The sequence below is a fragment of the Marmota flaviventris genome, chromosome 9 (assembly GCF_047511675.1).
Source record: "Marmota flaviventris isolate mMarFla1 chromosome 9, mMarFla1.hap1, whole genome shotgun sequence".
NCBI classification, from domain to species: Eukaryota; Metazoa; Chordata; class Mammalia; order Rodentia; family Sciuridae; genus Marmota; species Marmota flaviventris.
The window spans coordinates 43,608,325-43,626,344 of record NC_092506.1 but is presented as its reverse complement, the minus strand read 5'-3'; the positions used below and the strand labels follow the sequence as shown (position 1 = coordinate 43,626,344).

The following is an 18,020-nucleotide window of genomic DNA, read 5'->3' as shown; positions in this document are numbered from 1 at the left end:
CCAAGGTATTTCCTAAATTAGGGGAGTTTCTAAGAGGAATTCTTGTACCTGCGGTTAAAATCAATCTGGTTTCTTTACATATCTTTGTCTCCAAAGCTTGGTAGCTAACTACTCTCAATTCATAATTCATCTACAAAACAGGGAGGAGGGTTGGGGGTATAGGTCAGTGATAGAGCATGTGCTTCATATGCACAAGGCCATGCATTCAATTCACAGCACAAAAGAGTACGAAGAAGAGAAAAGAAGAAAATAAAGGAAATTTATCCTGATTCAAAGTCAGCCGCAGCTTTGCTGTGCTAATCCAGTGCACTCATTCGGTACGCATCTATTGAGTGCTGACCTTATTCTAGTCACTTTGATTTCAAGGAGTAAGACTGGGATGGAGTTCATGAGGGGCTTAGTTTTCAATGGGACAATGGGAAGAAGTCCCGGTAAAAAGTTGTCTGATTTTCCTATAGAGGAAGATGATTTGGTTGAGAAAGGGGGAATTATTGTCAAGGGAACTTTCATTAATGTGGACCTTGGGATACTTAATCACCATCCTAACTCTCTGACCATTTGGGGGCTCATCACTGTGACCTACAAGGCTGCTATGAGCTGGCCTTGCCTGCTCCCCTGCCTCTCCGCCTAGAGTTTCTGCATTTGGAACACTTGCAGGGCTGTGCAGGCTATGTTCCCTCTCCTCTGCCTTAGTCAGTGCTGGTCTCCATTTGAAATGCTTTCCTCTTTCTTCATTCCCCTTCCTTCTGAGTTTCGAACTCATGTTTTATGTTTCAGGTTATATTTTGTTTCCTGGCCCCCAGAGACTAAGTTTGAAGCCCAGTTGGGAGTACCCCAGCACCCTGGATTAATTCTCCAGTCCTCTTACTCTGTGGTTTTCTTGGCTGTCCTTCCTGAGCAAGCAAGCACCTCAAGATCAGAACTAAATCTCATTCTCTTCTCTCTCCACTGCCATGGCAGAGCTTCTTGTGCGGAGATATTAATAGTGAAGTATTTGTTAAATGCTTTAATAAATATTAGTTGAAACCAAGTAAATGAAGGAGCTGTGGAGTGATAATGTACAACTCTAATGTTAGAGCTTGATAGACATGTACTGTCCTCTGACATTGGACAAGCTACTTAATCTCTTCAAGGCCAAATTTCCTCATCTGTTCAATGAGAGTGCAGTATTTACCCCATGGAGTTGTTGACGGCAATGAATTAGGTACTGCAAGTAAGGTACACTATATAGAACCTTTTATAGAATATGTGCTGAATAAATTACTGAGCTGTTATTAATTATTAAAATCATAAAGAACAGCTAGGCATGGTGGCACAGGCCTGTAGTCCCAGCTACTCAGAAGGCTGAGGCAGAAGGATCACAAGTTTAAGGCCAGCCTCAGCAACTTAGCAAGACCCTGTCTCAAATAAAAAGTAAAATAAAGCACGATTTAAAAATAAATAAATATATAAGTAAAAAGGAAGACCAGTTGAGTAGAGGAAGGAGAATACGAAGAGGAAGGAGGGGAGGAAGGAGGAGAGGGTACTAGAGATCGAAATGGAGTGAATTAAATTTCATCCATGTACAATCATGCCAAAATGAACCCAACTATTATGTGTAACTATAATGCACCAATAAAAGCATAAAAATAAGGAAAAGGGATTGGGGGTATAGCTCAGTGGTACAACACTCCTTGGTTCAATCCCAAAAATTAAAAAATAAGTCATAAAAAAAATGAGAGGGAAATGGTGGTTTTGATGTATGTACCAAAACTGTAACTTCCAACATTGATCTGGAATACAAATTGTCCTATTTCCAAGTAACATCCAAAATTCTGTCTGTGATGAATAGTAATGGTTACTATGTTCAGCATTGCAGCCCAAAGCATCCCATGGAGTTTCAGTTAGGTACAAGTTTACTAAGGAAAGAAAATGGAATAACATGCTTTTGAGAAAAAAAAAATGTCAATTTGCATTAAATTTTAGATTAAGTACAAAACAGAGTTAACTAGCACATCTCTTCTCAACTGTTTAAAGCATTTCTGATTACTATCTTGGTACTTGCTAAGTTGATCTAATGATGTCTGTCTAACCCTCATGCATGCATTCACACACTTAAGCAACATTTATTCTGTATCAGGTACTACAGATAAAACAGATGAGTGGGAAAAGGCCCCTAACCTTGAAGAATTAATATTTTAGAAAAAGGGTTAATAAACTTTCTCTTAAATGCCACATGGTAAATATTTGGGGCTTTGAGGGCCACCAGGTCTCTGTTGCAACCCTCAGTTCTACCATTATAGTGAAAAGCAGTTATAGGTGATAAGTGAGCATGGCTGTGTCCCAATAAAACTTTATTTACAAAAACAGGCAGTGGGCTAGATTTTGCCTTCATGTCCTGGTTTACCACCCTTTGTCCCAGAAGAGTAGCTAAGTCTGTTTCAGGCTACAAAGGACTATGATGTCTGAAGAGCAGAGGATGGAGAGATGATAAAGAGAATAAGTTGGCCATGACCACAGTAGGGAGGAATTTACTGGGGAAATGGGGATACCAGGAAAGGTAAAGGGGAACTGCTAAAGGGAAATACATAGTGGACCCTGTGCAGAAGTGGCAACGCTTGGTATAATTAAGAGATCAGCTGTCCTGAACTGATACCAATAAGCTCAGATACTTGGCAGGACTTACCTGCCCTCCAGAGAGCAGATGGAACAGTCTGGAATCTGCTTCAGAGTGTCTGCACATTCCAAGGCTTCTCTCAGTGAAGATTGCCTCTATTCTACCCAACACCCCAAACACTGAAGCCAACTCTTTTGCTGGCTTCCAAGAGATAGCCACTCACAGCAGGCATTTTGTATTTTCACTAGATTTTGCGACAGTATATTTTCAGAGGAGAGTTTCAAAGGAAGGGAGACACTGCATGCCATATGGCCCTTAGCAGTTCTTCCCCTTATCTTCTGCAAGATAGTTACCATTCCCTAGGGCCTTGCTGGTCCAAGTGGCTTGTCAAGGAATTCTCCTACCAGAGACAGCTCCCCTACTGTTGCTCTCTGATTTCTAGCTAACAGTGGCTTCCCAGAAATATACTGCTATCCTCTTCTCATCCCAAATCCCTCTCACTCTATAACTTTGGATCCATGGATTTGTTAACTTTTGCAAAGGGCAATGAGGCTGAGCCAATAGGCCTTAATCCTATGCTGTGAGATCTGGCTACTGACTGGTCCTCCCTGTGCTGGACTTTACTATTAAGTGAAATTGGCTTGATATGGGCCTCTTCGGGAAGAAATCTCAGACCATCAAGCTCAGTCAAAGTCATTGCAGGGCAGATGCTGGTCGTCTTTGCCTTCATTTCCTCATTTAAGACCCAAACTGGGAGGATAAAAATTGCATGCGAGTCTCTGTAACTCATTTACATCTTTAATACAAAAGGTGACTCTGAATAGAGAAAAGTTTGGCCATTCTACCTGAAACTAGTGATATCTACATTAACAGCTGGTAGTGACTGGGTCAAGGGTCAGTTTGATATTATTAGAAACTATCAACTTTCCTTCTGATTTGTTAACCACGTTTGGGAAAGAATGAAAGTCAAGTCTGCATGCCAGTTTTTTTCCAGCCTGGTCTGGGAGGTGACTCGTAAAGATTCTTCATTGTGGAAATAAACTCAGTATGTGCAACTGAAAGGAAAGAGTATGCCTGTGTTGGGTGCACAGGGTAGGGCAGCATTATGATTGAGTTATTTGTCCCATTTTTCATTATACTTGGATGGAATGGATATGCCCCTGGAATCTCTGGTTGTGATTAGTAGTGTGGATACATTTGACTGGCCAGATCTTACCCTGATTAAGTGCAGAATCTCTGTATTTTGTTCTCCTGAGTTTGATTTTAATCACTAGCCTGAACACTTTATTTCCTTTTACTGCTTTACAAAGAATGTAGTTCTTCAGGTTCTACACAGTGGCAGTAAAAAGTGGCTTAAATGATTTCCTTGACTCCCACTTGCTCCCAGACTGAGTTAGCTAAGCCCTTTTTGTGATCCAGAGTTGCACCGTCAGAGCCGTGTCCCAGTGCCACAGAGTTTGCTGTTCCTTTTGCTTTATGTCCGACTTGGAACCCCTTGAAGGCCTAAAGCAGAGGTTCATTGCCTTAACCTTAGCACTTGGGAAAGTACCTGGGACAAAAGTGTCCAAAAAAAAAAAATTGGAGGAATGGGAAAAGATAGAGTGGACAGAGGGAAGAACAAACATGGCCAGATCACATAGAGCCCCAATCATATCCCTGGTTACCGTACTTCTAGAATTCATTATTCAAGATGACAAAGATCCTCTGGAACAGCATTTAAGAAACTGAGGCATGTGTGGGTTTGAATTAAAAGGTCCAAGCTGGTTCATGAGTGGATCAGGTTTCCACAATCTCTTTCCCAGGCCTGTGTGGGGGTCAGAAACCCCTAGTGTCCTTGTTCCCCATCATTTATGTATAAAGCCCTTTGGGTCTCACAGAAACAGCACAGATGCTGCCAGGAGGGACTGAGTCATCATTCTAGACAGTGAGCTGTGTTAACTGGGCGGCTTCCAGTGAGCCTGGTGAGGTGGATAAGGCACATGGGCCAGAGCCTCCTTGTGCGGGGCGCTGGCTCAGAATGGGCCCCATGGGGAACTGGCCAGAGACCAGCAGTCAGTGTGGAGCCATCTGAAAGCCCTGGGTGCTTCTGAATGCAATGGTGCTGGAAGCACTTCTCTCTTTCTCTACAGAGATAGGGCAGAAGGGGCTTCTGGGGTAGTCCCCTGGCCTCACTCTGCTTAGGATGGATAATAATGCTGCCAGAACACCTTGCTTTAAGAAAACCCAGTGTTCATAAGGTGAGTGGAAACTAGTCTGTCTGCAGAACCTTTTGCATCTTGCAGTGTGCTTTTATATCCTTGCCCCTTAGCTCCCTGTGGGGAAGGAGGAGAGCACTGGTCACCACCTCCTTTTAGTGGAATCTGTTGATTATAAGTAGAGCAAGGACTTTGGTGCTCAGATTCTCACTTTACCAGTTAGAGCTGTGACTTTAGGCAAGTTGCCAACATCTCTGAACTGCAGTCACTCAGTCCACTTCATGAAGTCCTTGTGTGACTTAATTAAATCATTATTTTAAATGAATTTATTAAAGGAGATTATTTAAGGCCCTTAATAAGGTGCTCAGTTCATAGTGACAATAAATGGTACATACTGGTGTCATTATGTTTTTACTTATGAATATACTGGAGTTTAGCCAAACCAAGTTAACTCAAGATTACCATGCTCTTAAGTTGAACTTGAACTCATCCACAGAGTTCTGTGTTTGCACAAGGTGGTCTGAGCAGCACAGAACAGAATGTGTTCTCTTGGCCTCATCATGATTATCTGATTTTTTAAAAGATGCCTTGGCCTTGCAGAGAGTTCCTGGGGCTCCTCTGAATGAGTGCTCCAGTTCAAAAACTCATTCTACCTCCAGCCTGTCACAGCCAGGCCTGTTGCTTAAAACAAAACAGACACCTAGAGGAAATCGCTTCCTGATTTGGGTGAGTAAAGCCCGTGAGCTGTCTCTAAGGGCGTTTTCTACCTTTGTGTATTTCACTTTTTTAGAAGAAGAATTCGGTTTTTCCATTAAGAAGACAACTGTCAGGTGAAAAGGCTCAGAAGTCTGTTAGGGTTATGTGTGGATCACTAACATTCACGAAGCCCTGAAATTATTTGATCTATCTGATACCAAGTGTCTGCATACTTGGCAGCCGGAGGATACATGATGCCTTTTTTCTTCTGTTCCTGCACATTTGCACAATACAATCACAGAGAGTGAATAATGGCCCAATTCAGCTCTCAGTTTTTGCATTGATTCCCCCCTGAGAAAAGACAATAAGCTAGTTCTTGGTTGGGTTCTAATTTTGATTGACAGAAAAAGTAACAGCAGAAAGATTATATTTTGCCAGCATCCTAAATTTTGAAGGGAAAAAAAAAAACTTAAATTTTTGCTAAACTGTTTGACATTACCATTTAAAAAAAAAAAACCCAAAAAACAAAATCCAAAAAATAAAACAAAACAAAAAAACAATTTTTCCTGGAGGGAGAACTTTTCTCTTCAGGGAAGGAGTTAAAGATCAGTGAATTTGACTATAGAGTCTCTAAAAGCTGTTAAAACAAGCCTTAATGAAAATGCACTGTCTTATACCAACAGAAGAGCACTTGTTTTTGAGAGTCCCATTCAGTGTCTCATCTGAAGGCAGAGTAGACTAGAAGTGCAGCGAGAGTGGACCTGGCAGTAAAGTTGCCCAGGTCTAATCTGTTTGGCCCTGGGGTCCTCGATCCCTATGCCTCAGTGGATTTATAATGTGAATAAAAAAAGACAATGTAATAAAAGTATGTAACAAAGTGCATGCTCCTTAAATATTGGCCCTTATTCTTAATATATAATGTTATTGATGTTATATATGTATGTTTACCATGGAAACTTTTTGTCAAATCTTACATGCAGAGGGAGCTGCTCTGGTAGAGGTGGAGCGTGTACAATCAGATTGGCCCGACTCTCCTTTTCCACTAGAGCTGTAAACACTCCCCAGCCTGTCCCTCCTCAGCTATCCATAAGAGTACTCCCAGGACCCTGTGCTGTAACGGGGTCCTTGGTATCTCTATATCACAGACCTGCTCTGACAAGTATTGCTTTACCCTCTGCTTCTTTTTTTAATGCCCAATATCATCAGGCAGAAAAATCAAAAGGAAAGAGAAACTACCTAGTTAATAGGATTCTTCTACCTTGCCTTCCCCTCCAAGCTAAATGTCTTGGTCATTTTTGCTGCTCCTCGTTGAGAGTGGTTTAGGGTTGTCCTTGGGAGAACTACAGTTGCCCAGTATAGTGTGGTAAGACTTGAACTCTCACATCTGGCTTCCAAAATTCACAGTCACCTAGAGAGCTGGTTAAAACTCCAGCTTCATGGATCTATCCCTGACAGGTCCTGAATTAGGAGTAGACCAGGAGAGTTACAGTAACAAACTGCAGGTCCCAAGTTCAGGAACAGCTTCGTGGTTTACAGAACATGAGACCTTGGAGAAGTTACTACCTGCGTAGGGCTCTGATCCACTTTAGGGGAAACAAAATCTTAAAGTAGCTTATTTTGGGGCTGGGTTGTGGCTCAGTGGTAGAGCACTTGCCTTGCATGTGTGAGGCCCTGGATTCAAACCTCAGCACCACATAAAATAAATGAGTAAAATAAAGCTATTTTTTTTAAAGAGTAAGCTGTTTAATTAAAGAAAAAAAAAAGTAGCTCATTTCTTAGAAAACCTTATAGGTCAAAAAGTCTCAGATTTGATTATACTAACTGTGGTCTGGGTTGCAAGCAGCAGGGGGAGATCCTTCCCTCGCTTCTTCTGAATGTCACTCCTGTGTTAATAGAGCCTTGGGCTCCATCAGGTTTCAAAGTGTGGCCATGTCCCAGTGGTGAATCCCAGTGAGCCTAACTGTTCATAGGAATCTTTTTCTCCTGCAACTTTTTAGCTTTCATGCATGCCTTGTACTAGTCCTTTTGAAATAAAAGGGAACAGGTGCACAATGAGTATTTAATGCTCAAAATGCATGCCATAAACGAATTCTGTGCTGTTCTAGAGTATAACTTCGCAGGGAAACAAGGTGCATGTTCTTCTTTCTCCCATTTCTGGGCCCCTTCATCTGACCAGTGTTACAGAATGCATTCCACGATAGACTTATTCCTTAACCTGGTCCATAAAATCAGTTCTGTGGCAAAAATACATGTAGGAATCACACCTTTCCACTATCCTTCTGGATATTCTCACTTCTAGTCAGCATTTTGTGTGTGTGTGTGTGTGCTGGGGATTGAACCCAGGGCCTTGGGCTTGCGAGACAAGCATTCTACCAACTGAGCTATACTCCCAGCCCCCTACTCAGCATATTAAAGGCTAACCCACTTGAATCAAAGTGTGAAATATGATATATCAAGAACTATGTAATGTTTTGAACAACCAACAATAAAAAAAAAAGGCTCTGTGGAATCCCGTGAACAAGAAAGCAATTCAACTGCTATATAACCCTTCACTTTACAAACTTACCTGACAACAGAACTTGAATGATCTTTTACTGCCTGTTTGTGCTGTTCAGTGGAAAACATTTTGGTTTAACACTGGCTTGGAGGCTTCTATTGGGTGAAGCCCATCTTTTAACCTAAGAGAAAGTGGGAAAGGTGATTGGTATCTTAGAAGAGAGGGCCTGTGGAATTCCATAGCTAACTCTATGTTAGAGGGTGTATTTGCAGCCTTATAACTCTGCCACAAACTTGTTGGTTGTGGACGGTGACCTCCTGAAAGGAGTAGGCTTTGTTCCCTTTAAAGTGTTTCTCATCTCTCTATGAAATTTCATAGCCCCTTGAAAAAAGAGAGAAGGTTTCCACCAGCCAGTTTTGTACTTTGTTATAGCCATATATGGTACAAGATAGAGAAATGGCTTCACTGATTAAAGCAGACATTTCCTCCTCAGGATGTTGAACAAAAATGTTCAAGAGAGGAAGGATTTTTGAGGGTACTGTGCCTTCAAGAAATGAAAGATAAGAATATGAATGCCTTTTATTTTTAAACACATCTTCCTTCAGATGCCAGCAGTCAAACAACTTGTCTCCTTATCCAGATGAAGGGGAGGATTTAAAAAATTTGCAAAGGACACCTTTTGAAGTGAAGAATGTGTGAGAGAGAGGTTTTAAGAATGTATTATCTTTTTAAGGTGTTGTTATTCACAAGATCAAACATGTAAGTTTGATCTTGTCGAACTGAGTACTAATCTGTCCAGCAAGTTAGACTCTCTTTGACTTTTCCTGTTTTTGTTTTTTTTTTTAATGTTGGTGGGAATTGAGAACACACCTTGGGAGATGGTGTGTTTGGAGAAGAGATAGAGGAAATGACTTTGGAAAGTAGGCACTACATCCTTGTTTTCTTTTACTTTTTTTTAGCTACCAACAGAGAAACAAATGACCTTATGCCCCGTAATTTCACTTGGTTTAATCTAAAACAAACCACTGAAGAAAAAGGATTACCTTGTCACATATTAAAGCAAAACACAACTGTAGTTGCGGGGCCCTTCGGCTTCTCTGAAGTGAAAAAGTCCATGAGGAAAACTGGAAAGTTCATGGCTCTTGCAGGATGGAGAAGATGTCGGGTGATTAGGACAATATGCCTTCATAGCCTGGGCATTTGCTTTTGGTTACACTGTCTCTAGATGCTGGAGCATTTGTACGTGAATTTTTTAGTGACCTAGTTTAACAAAAGCCCCAGCAGAGATAGAAGAAAATACTTTAAAAACAAGATTGCTACTCAGTTCAGTCCGCTCAGCTTTAGAGAGAATAACTGGTAGGCAGGAGTGGCCAGGAGAGGATATGTCCGGTTACACCTGATTTTAATTTTGAGTCTTGTGGAGGGATCAAATATGGCCAGTAATTTCTGTTTGCTTATTGATTTCTTTTTTTTTTTTCCCTCAACAACCATTTCTATGCATCTCATGGTGCATCAGGCATTCTTATACATAAGTTAAACTAAGTGCAATTGCTAGCCACAAGGTCGGATGGTTAAGTATCAGAGATGCTTTTTTGTTTTTTAAATAATAGCCATCCCAATGGTTATGAGTGGTACCTATTGTGATTTGGATTTACATTCCTTAGTGGTTAATGATGTTGAATATGTTTCCATGTTCATATTGGCCATTTGTATATCTTCTTTTGAGAAATTGCGAGCTTTTTGCTTATTATTTTGTTGTTGTTGAGTTGTAAGACCTATTTATGTATTCTAGATGTCAATCCTTTATGAGATATATGATTCATAAATAATTCATTCCATTCCATAGATTGCCTTTTTATTCTGCTGATCATATCCTTTGACGCACAGGAGTTTTTAATCTTGATGAAGTCATACTTATCTAGTTTTTCTTTCATTGCTTATTCTTTTGGCATCATATTTAAGAAATTATTGCCAAATCCAATGTTATGACGTTTTTACCCTATGTTTTCCTCTAGGAGTTTTATCTCCTACATTTAGTTGTTTACCCATTTTGACTTAATTTTTGCCTATGGCATAAGGTAAGAGTCTAATTTTATTTTTTTGCACATGAATATTCCAGCTTTCCCACAACCCTTTGTTGAAAGATCATCCTTTTCCACTGGATAGTCATGGAACTCTTGTTGAAAGAGCTGACCGTATATGCAAATGTTTATTTGGGCTTTTCAGTCTAGTTCATTGGTCTATTATATGCCTGTCTTTATGCCAGTTCCCTACTGTTTTGATAACTGTAGCTTTGTAGCAAGTTTTGAAATCAAAATGTGAGACCTCCAACTTTGTTCTTTTTTAAGATTATTTGGACTATTTGGGGTCTTTTGAGATTTCATTTTAGGATGAATTTCTCTATTTCTGCATGAAGTGGCATTGGGATTTTGATAGGGTTTGCATTAACACAGAAACTTTAAATATTTGGCTATGGGCATCATCATCTTTATTCTAGCTTAGACATTCTAGCAGCTTGTGGAATGATAGACACAGTAAGCCTTGGGGCAGGTGGGCCCAAATCCCAGCTCATCCCACTTCATGCCCTCTCATTTTCCTGCCCACACTCTGTGGTCATTCTTTTGCCCCCTTTTCCTACTTTCTATACCTTTTGGAACCCTCACCAAGAAGAAACCAAAGAAAAGGTTATGTTTAAACCTGTGCCCTTAATGTTAGGCATTTATAGAAAAATGCCTCATGCCTGACTCCTAAAGAAACTCCAAGTGCACCAGTCAGGCCCACATACCCCTCTGTGGTCTGGTGACCTAGAAGGTTGTAAAGAACCTAACCTGTGCAAACAAGCTTAAAAAAAAAAAAAAAAACAGAAACTGGTTTCAATTATCCTAACAAATTTGAATGCTCAAGATTGACACCTTGACAAATCATAGGAAATTGCAAATATTTTCCCAGATGCAATTATCAGGTCTGTTCCCCCAAAGACTTTGGAGAGGATGTAGGCTGGAAACCTCCCCAGGGCAGGTTTAAAATCACAGTAGCGGGTGACAGGAGCTGGGATCTGTGGGGCCTGGGACACTCTGTCTTTGTGCCTGTTGGCATTGGTACTAGACCACCAACGGCTCCCTAACTGAAAAGCTGGGGACAGAAGAGATTTGGGCTGGTGTCGGGCTTCGCAGGGGGAGAGGGGAAGAAATGCTTATTTATCTGCTTTACACAGTATTTTCATTTAGAAAGCATTTTGGTTCCTGTCAGGGAAGGTTAAGGCTGGTTGCCAGAAACACCAAACCTTTTCCCTCCCTAGTGGAGGATTAATGCTCTCTCTAAACAGTTAAAAAAAAAAAAAAAAAGTATATTTTTTTCTTCAAAGGGATCTTGTCTGCAGTTCTTCAGATGAGACTTTTCCTCTGGTAGTAAGCTGGTCTTTTAGAGATGAGATGTTCAGACTGCTGGGCAGGACCCACTAATGGGTCATAAAATCTAATTAAGGGCTTTGCTGTCCCCATTTTTTTAGATTAGAGCAGGGTAGAAGATGCCAGAGTCCACTGTACATAACAAGAGTACAACTTGGTATTTTTCAGTTTCACATATGGATGTGTGGGTGTTTACTGGATCACGGTGTACTGCATCACTCTTAACTATATTTTATAATAGTCAAAAAAATGGGTAAAGCCATTATCTTAAAATTATCTTTGGCTCAACAAAGGCTAGGTCTTGTTGCAGAATCTTGGCCATTCTTTACAAAAATATCACACGCTAACTGAACATGTATGAATAAGCTCTAAAAAGTAACCATTTCAAATAAGTTTTTAACCTAGTCTTTTTTTTTTAAATTTCTATTTGGTCATTCGTTTTCAAAAACAACAGATTTAATATAAAATAAAAGTATGTCCTGATTTAATATAACAGTTTTCCCCAATTTACATCTCTCACAAACCTCTCTGCATGACTTTTGCCCAGTCTGGGAACCACTTGTGTTTTCTATTTCATACTTTTTTAAAAAATCAACTAAAATTTTAAATCTACATTTAATATGTATGAAATTGTTCATTTATGTATGGGTTAGTTATCTTTTTCTCATAGGTAATGAAATAAGCATAAAATTTTTAAAAGTTAAAAATAGTCATCCTTGTGCCATTCAAGGTAACTTACCTCTTTCTTGGCCCAGATACCGCTGTTTGGCGAATAGGATGTCCAGAACATTCTTTTATGCATTTCCCCACTCCGTTTTAGCTTCCTTTGCTCTAACAAAGGTTCATATACATAAGAAAAGAAACAAGAACTGTTAGTTATTAGGGAGAGAATTGCAGTTTAATTTTAAGAAACTCACCCCACCCTCCTTCCCCCAGGCTTGTTTTCTTAGGACTCCAGAATTTCTGAAATCACAAGGGAGATTTCTCCAAGGTTGACTATACCTTGACCCAGCCAGCTTTCTCCATCTGTTAGTAAACATTATCTAAGACAACTGCGGAGAGCAAATATTTGAAAATTAAGAAACACACTGAATGTTACTGCACAGGGTAAAGATAAAACCCACTGAGTGAGGGCTGAGCCAATGGGGCCCCACAGTACAAAACTGGCCTTGGCTCAGCCTCTTAGGTCCTCTCAGAAACTCTATGAGATCTCAATAGGAGCAGAGCTGGAAGGACTGGAGCAATAGCACCCTATTTTTTTTTTACAGGTGGGGTGACTGATGTCCAACAAAGCAAAATGGCCTATCTAGGATGCCACCCTCAGTGGGTGACAAAGTGTGAGGCTTGCCTCTTTTGCATTTATCTCATTTCTTAGAAGCCTTGTGAGGAAAGCCTTAATGCCAAGAGTTGGAGGACCCTGGTATTAGAAATGGATTCTTTCCAAAGAAAGAATAGGCCCTCAACAGCCACTCAGTCAAGATCTAGAATCGCTGATCTGATACAAATGACAGAAATGTATCCAGTTGCCATAGACAAGCCCACTCGTTACCTTATGCCCACTTTGCTATATGAGGGACATGAGTCCAAAGTGTGGTTGACCTGGTCCTCAGATGTCCTGCTGCCCTGCATCCCTACTCAGAAGACTTCAGATCCAGATACTTAAGTCCAAAATCACCTCCAGGTCTACCTTTCATAGCTGTAATGACTAGCTCTCAAGTGTCCCTGTGGTTCTGTAACCAGGGGAGCCCAGGCTAAACAACAAGGAGAAATTCTGAAGCTCCAGGAAGGTTTTTCAAACTTCTAGGGAATTAGGGGAGCCACCTCTAGTTCCCAGAGTTCCCATAGCACCAAAGGTAGCCCTCCACCAGTCTTTTCCTTGTTCCTCTGGCACCTTTTGAGGTCTATTACATCCCTAACCCATGAGTTTCTAGAGGGCACAAGCCATATTGGCCATTGAGTTTGGCCATTTCATGCAGACATGCCAGGTGTCTGTTGTTTTTTTTGTTTGTTTGTTTTGTTTTTTCTGGGTTAGTTGTTAGCCACTTAGTTGTTGGTTAATTTCTAGTTGTGATTGTTAGTGTTAAAAATGCATACAAATGAGGGGCTGGGGATGTGGCTCAAGCGGTAGCGCACTCGCCTGGCATGTGTGCGGCCCGGGTTCGATCCTCAGCACCACATACAAACAAAAGATGTTGTGTCCGCCGAAAACTAAAAAATAAATATTAAAATTCAGTGTCACACAGATCCAGGTACACATGGGGATTATGCCTGGAAAGAGGGATGTATCTCTGAATGTGAACTTGTAGGTCCTGCAAGGATAGTGCTGCAACCTGTCCCTAAGTTCTCCTTACTTTTCTTTAGCACTTACTTTCCTATAAATGATATGATTAATTAATTGTTACTTGTTCCTTTTGCTGAAATGTAAACTCCATGAAGGCAGACGTCTTTGTTTTATCACAGGTGTATCCCAAGAAACAGTACCTGATGCATCAGATGCTTGATGAATGAGTGGATATTGGTATATTGAATGAATGGATGATGATCCTGGGTAAAGGTTAAAGGCAGTTTTCCTAAGAGAAGTGGTACTCAGGACTGGAGGGTCACTTTTTATATTAGTCAGAGAACCTCCTCTGTGGTACAGGCTGCTTCCTGTTAGGTGGCAGGGCTAGTCTGTGCCCTACCATGGATGTCTTCAACACACATAGCAAGAAGAACAAGTGGGGGCCCAACAGTGACTGTTGAAGTGACTGTTGTTTATACATACTCTTCATCAAAGGAGACAGCAGTGAAGCTGTCCCTAAGAGTCAGGAGAAGTGGGTTCAAATCTCAGAGGAGAAGTGGGTTCAAATCTCAGATCTGTGCATTTCTAGCTGGACGACTTAAAGTCACTCAGTAGCCCTACTTAATCTCAATTCCCCCTTATAAAATCGAAGCTGTATTCCCCTCTTCATAATGCACCGAATACTGTGCCTCCTGATACCCGTGAGGCCCCCATGGGGAGCATCAAGCCTGTGGAGACCCTCTGACAGGCCAGCAGTGTGGGTGGGTTCCCCGAGTCTATTTCCAAGCAGTCTCTGGCTCTCCCCAGGAAAAGATCCAACAACGCCTGAGTTTTGTTAGGGAGGATTGTGCAGCACCCTCCCCTCCAAACCCAAATCCTCAGTAAGTCAGGAAGATGTATGTGTTTTAAAACATTGGGAGGTCTGCTTTGGATCACCCCGAGCTGCGGCTTCCCTGTACTGGCGAGGGTGAAGGGAGGCAGCTCCTCCGCCCCGAGCAGCTCACGCCCCACACGGGGCTGCTCCACTCAGCCTCAGCGGCCGTTGACTTTTAAATCATAAAAAGCCATCTATATACAGTTTACTCTGTTGCTAGAAGGCAGCGGATCGTAGGTATTAGGAAAGCGGGGGGAAAAAAACAGCAGAAGCAGCAGCCGTTGATCCCGCCAGGCTGCTGGGCACTGGAGGAGTTGTGGATGACAAAACTTAATTAGAAACATGAGCAGTTTAACTGAAAACACTTGTGACAATTGGAAGGGCAGCTTCTCTGGTTGGAAACTTTTTCCTAGGGAATCGTTGTGGGAGAGAGTGGCTGCTGCTAGGTAAGTCCTGTCATTGTGACTTTACAGATGCATATGCATTCTTCAGGGGCTGAAGGGACACATCCTGTCTGCTCTGCATGGTGGGTCCTGGGGTATGAGAGCACTGGGCCCTGCCCAGGATGCCCTCCATGTCCCCCTCTGCTTTCCCCATCAGCTGCCTTATCAGGGAGACAGAGCTGCATTATCCAGTGCTGCCTGAAGAAGAGGGCTGCAGTACTCATTTCTGTGGCCACCAGGCCACCTCGGTGGCTAGCAGAACTGCCTGTTGGAGTCTATACTTCCCAGAATAATTCTGGCCCTTGTTTGGAGATATTTTGAGGAATTTCTGAGAAAAGCTTCTGGCCAGGGAAGCACTCACTGAGCGCCAGGGGGAAGCCTTGACTTTCAGATGACCTGTATGTTTTCTTGCCTTCAGGGAAACCATGTGCATAGATTGTGCTCTTAAAGTAAAAAAAAAAAAAAAAAGTTCTTTTTTTTTTTTCAATGTTTAACGTGAATCATGTCTGTGACTCTTTTAAAAAACTTCCATGCTTTGATAGGATTTAACAACTTTTGAGGATAATCATTCTTCTCTAATGATTCTTCCCAGTTTCTCCTTCCTTTCTAGGTTGTGTGTGTGTTTTATTTTAATGTCTCTGCTACATTGTTTCCTTAAAAGTTACTAATAATTAATACTTCTTGATTCTTTTGCATAACTGGTAAAATGGAACTATAGGTTGAATAATTCAAAGTTGTGAATATTTCCTGCAGGTTTCTTACATCACTGTGGTGGTTGATGTTGGTAAGGGTTTTTGCTTTTGCGTTTGTTTTTTGTTTTTTGGGGGTTTTTTTTGGTAGATTTATATTCTTAATTATGCTCTTTGCATGTTACTGTGAAGATTGGTCTGCATTCGCACAGTGCTCGGCATCAAAATGTGATGGGGTGTAGGGAGGGGAGGCGTGGACTATGCTTGGTGGAGAATAGGAGAAAGTTGAGCTAGGATTTAGATGTTAACCACAGATAATCCACAAAGCAGGTAATGGAGCCGTACTGCATTTGGGTTGGGAGTGATTGGCTCTGCAGCCCTGGCCAGCCTTCCCATATCTCTGAAACAGGTCAGCAGATATGATTCAGGTCTCCCTCCCTTCCTGTCTCTGCAGAGCCATTGGCAAGCTCAGCCTCCTCCCACCCCGGAATGAGCGAAAATGCACCTGCTTCCTTGGAGAGCAGCAGCCCCTCCATCCCCGCTAATTGCAGCACTTCCTCAGCCATCCCCCAGCCCGGTGCGGCCTCCAAGCCCTGGCGCAGCAAGTCCCTGAGCGTAAAGCACAGTGCCACATCATCCATGCTCTCAGTGAAGCCTCCTGGGCCCGAGACCCCCAGGCCCACACCAGAAGCCATGAAACCAGCCCCCAACAACCAGAAGTCCATGCTGGAAAAGCTAAAACTTTTCAATAGTAAAGGGGGCTCCAAGGCAGGTGAGGGGCCAGGGTCCCGAGACACAAGCTGTGAGCGGCTGGAGATCCTACCCAGCTTCGAAGAGAGCGAAGAGCTGGAGGCTGCTGGCCGTGCCCTGTCCACTACGGGTTCCACATCCAGCAGCCCCAAGATTGCACTCAAGGGCATCGCCCAGCGGACTTTCAGCCGGGCACTGACCAACAAGAAGAGCTCTCCGAAAGGCAGTGAGAAAGAAAAGGAGAAACAGCAGCGGGAGAAGGAGAAGGAAAAAGGCAAGGACCTCACCAAGAGAGCCTCGGTGACGGACAGGCCAGACCTCAAGGAGGAGCCCAAGGAAGAGCCCAGTGGAACAGCTATGACCGAGATGCCAAAAAAGTCCTCCAAGATCGCCAGTTTCATCCCCAAAGGGGGGAAGCTCAGCAGTGCCAAGAAAGAAGCCACAGCCCCATCCCATAGTGGAATACCAAAACCAGGAATGAAGAGCATGCCCGGGAAGTCCCCAAGTGCCCCTGTGCCTCCCAAGGAAGGGGAGCGGAACCGGAGCAGCAAGCCAAGCTCTGGTCTCCCCCCACAGAAGCCCCAGTTAGATGGCAGACACTCCAGTTCCTCCTCCAGCCTGGCGTCCTCAGAGGGAAAAGGCCCAGGAGGGGCCACTCTGAACCACAGCATCAGCAGCCAGACTGTCAGTGGATCCATTGGGACCACCCAGACCACAGGAAGCAATACCGTCAGTGTCCAGCTACCTCAGCCACAGCAGCAATACAACCACCCCAACACTGCCACGGTTGCACCTTTCCTGTACAGGTAGGAACAGCACACGTTGCCTTCTTGGGCCACCAGGTAAAGAGCCTGGTTGGTGGATTCTTTGTCTGTGAGGGTGGGGTTGTGACTGCCCTCCAAGAACAAACAAGCACTAAGGTACCATGTGATTCAACCATATAGAGGCATGTACGGTGCACTGGAGGGGACAATTCCCATGGTGTGATTGGGGAAGGTCAGAGAAAGACTAAAGAGAAGTAAAATGTGAGCTGTTCCCAGCATGAGCAGGGAACAGGCTTTGGGGACCAAGGCATTTCAGGAGCAGCCACAGCATGAAGTCCTGAATGTGTAGGCTGGGCAGTTTGGTGTCACCCAGCATAAGCCATAATACATCCTACACAAACTTTAAAAGAAACCATGAAAACCACCTTGCTGAGCAATCGACATGACTTCTCATAGCAGTGTTGGTCTTGAACTTCCCAATCCTCTCAGTCCCTGTGTGTGCTAGGGCTTTTTGAGAGGGAGACTGAATAGAGGGGAGTAGTAAGGGAGGGACCAGTTCTAGAATAGGACCTGTGTTGACTGAGGGGATAAGCCTCCCAGCCCTGTCTCTGATGGTACATCCACAGGACCTCTGGGGGCCTTGGGCCAGGTGCTGCTCGCTCTGGGGTTCTGGCTGCTGAGTGCCCTGAGCTCCTGGTGTGCTGCACATCCATGAGCACTCTGGGTAGTGCAGCCTTTCAGCATTGCTCTTGAGGGAGCCCCAGAGCTTTTGCTCACTGCATTCAACTCAATGGTGTGCTGGAGACATGTAGTGACTTTGGCCACATC

The 18,020-nt window shown here is 42.9% G+C and overlaps 1 protein-coding gene across 1 annotated transcript in view; it reads left to right on the top strand.

The window, feature by feature from the left end:
- The window catches only part of Nav2 (neuron navigator 2), a 378,669-nt gene that overhangs the window by 192,915 nt on the left and 167,734 nt on the right, over nucleotides 1-18,020 (top strand). The window contains exon 7 of the mRNA XM_027936586.3: nucleotides 16,133-17,234. Coding sequence (XP_027792387.2) covers nucleotides 16,133-17,234 — 1,102 coding nt within the window. The remainder of the gene's footprint in view (nucleotides 1-16,132; nucleotides 17,235-18,020) is intronic.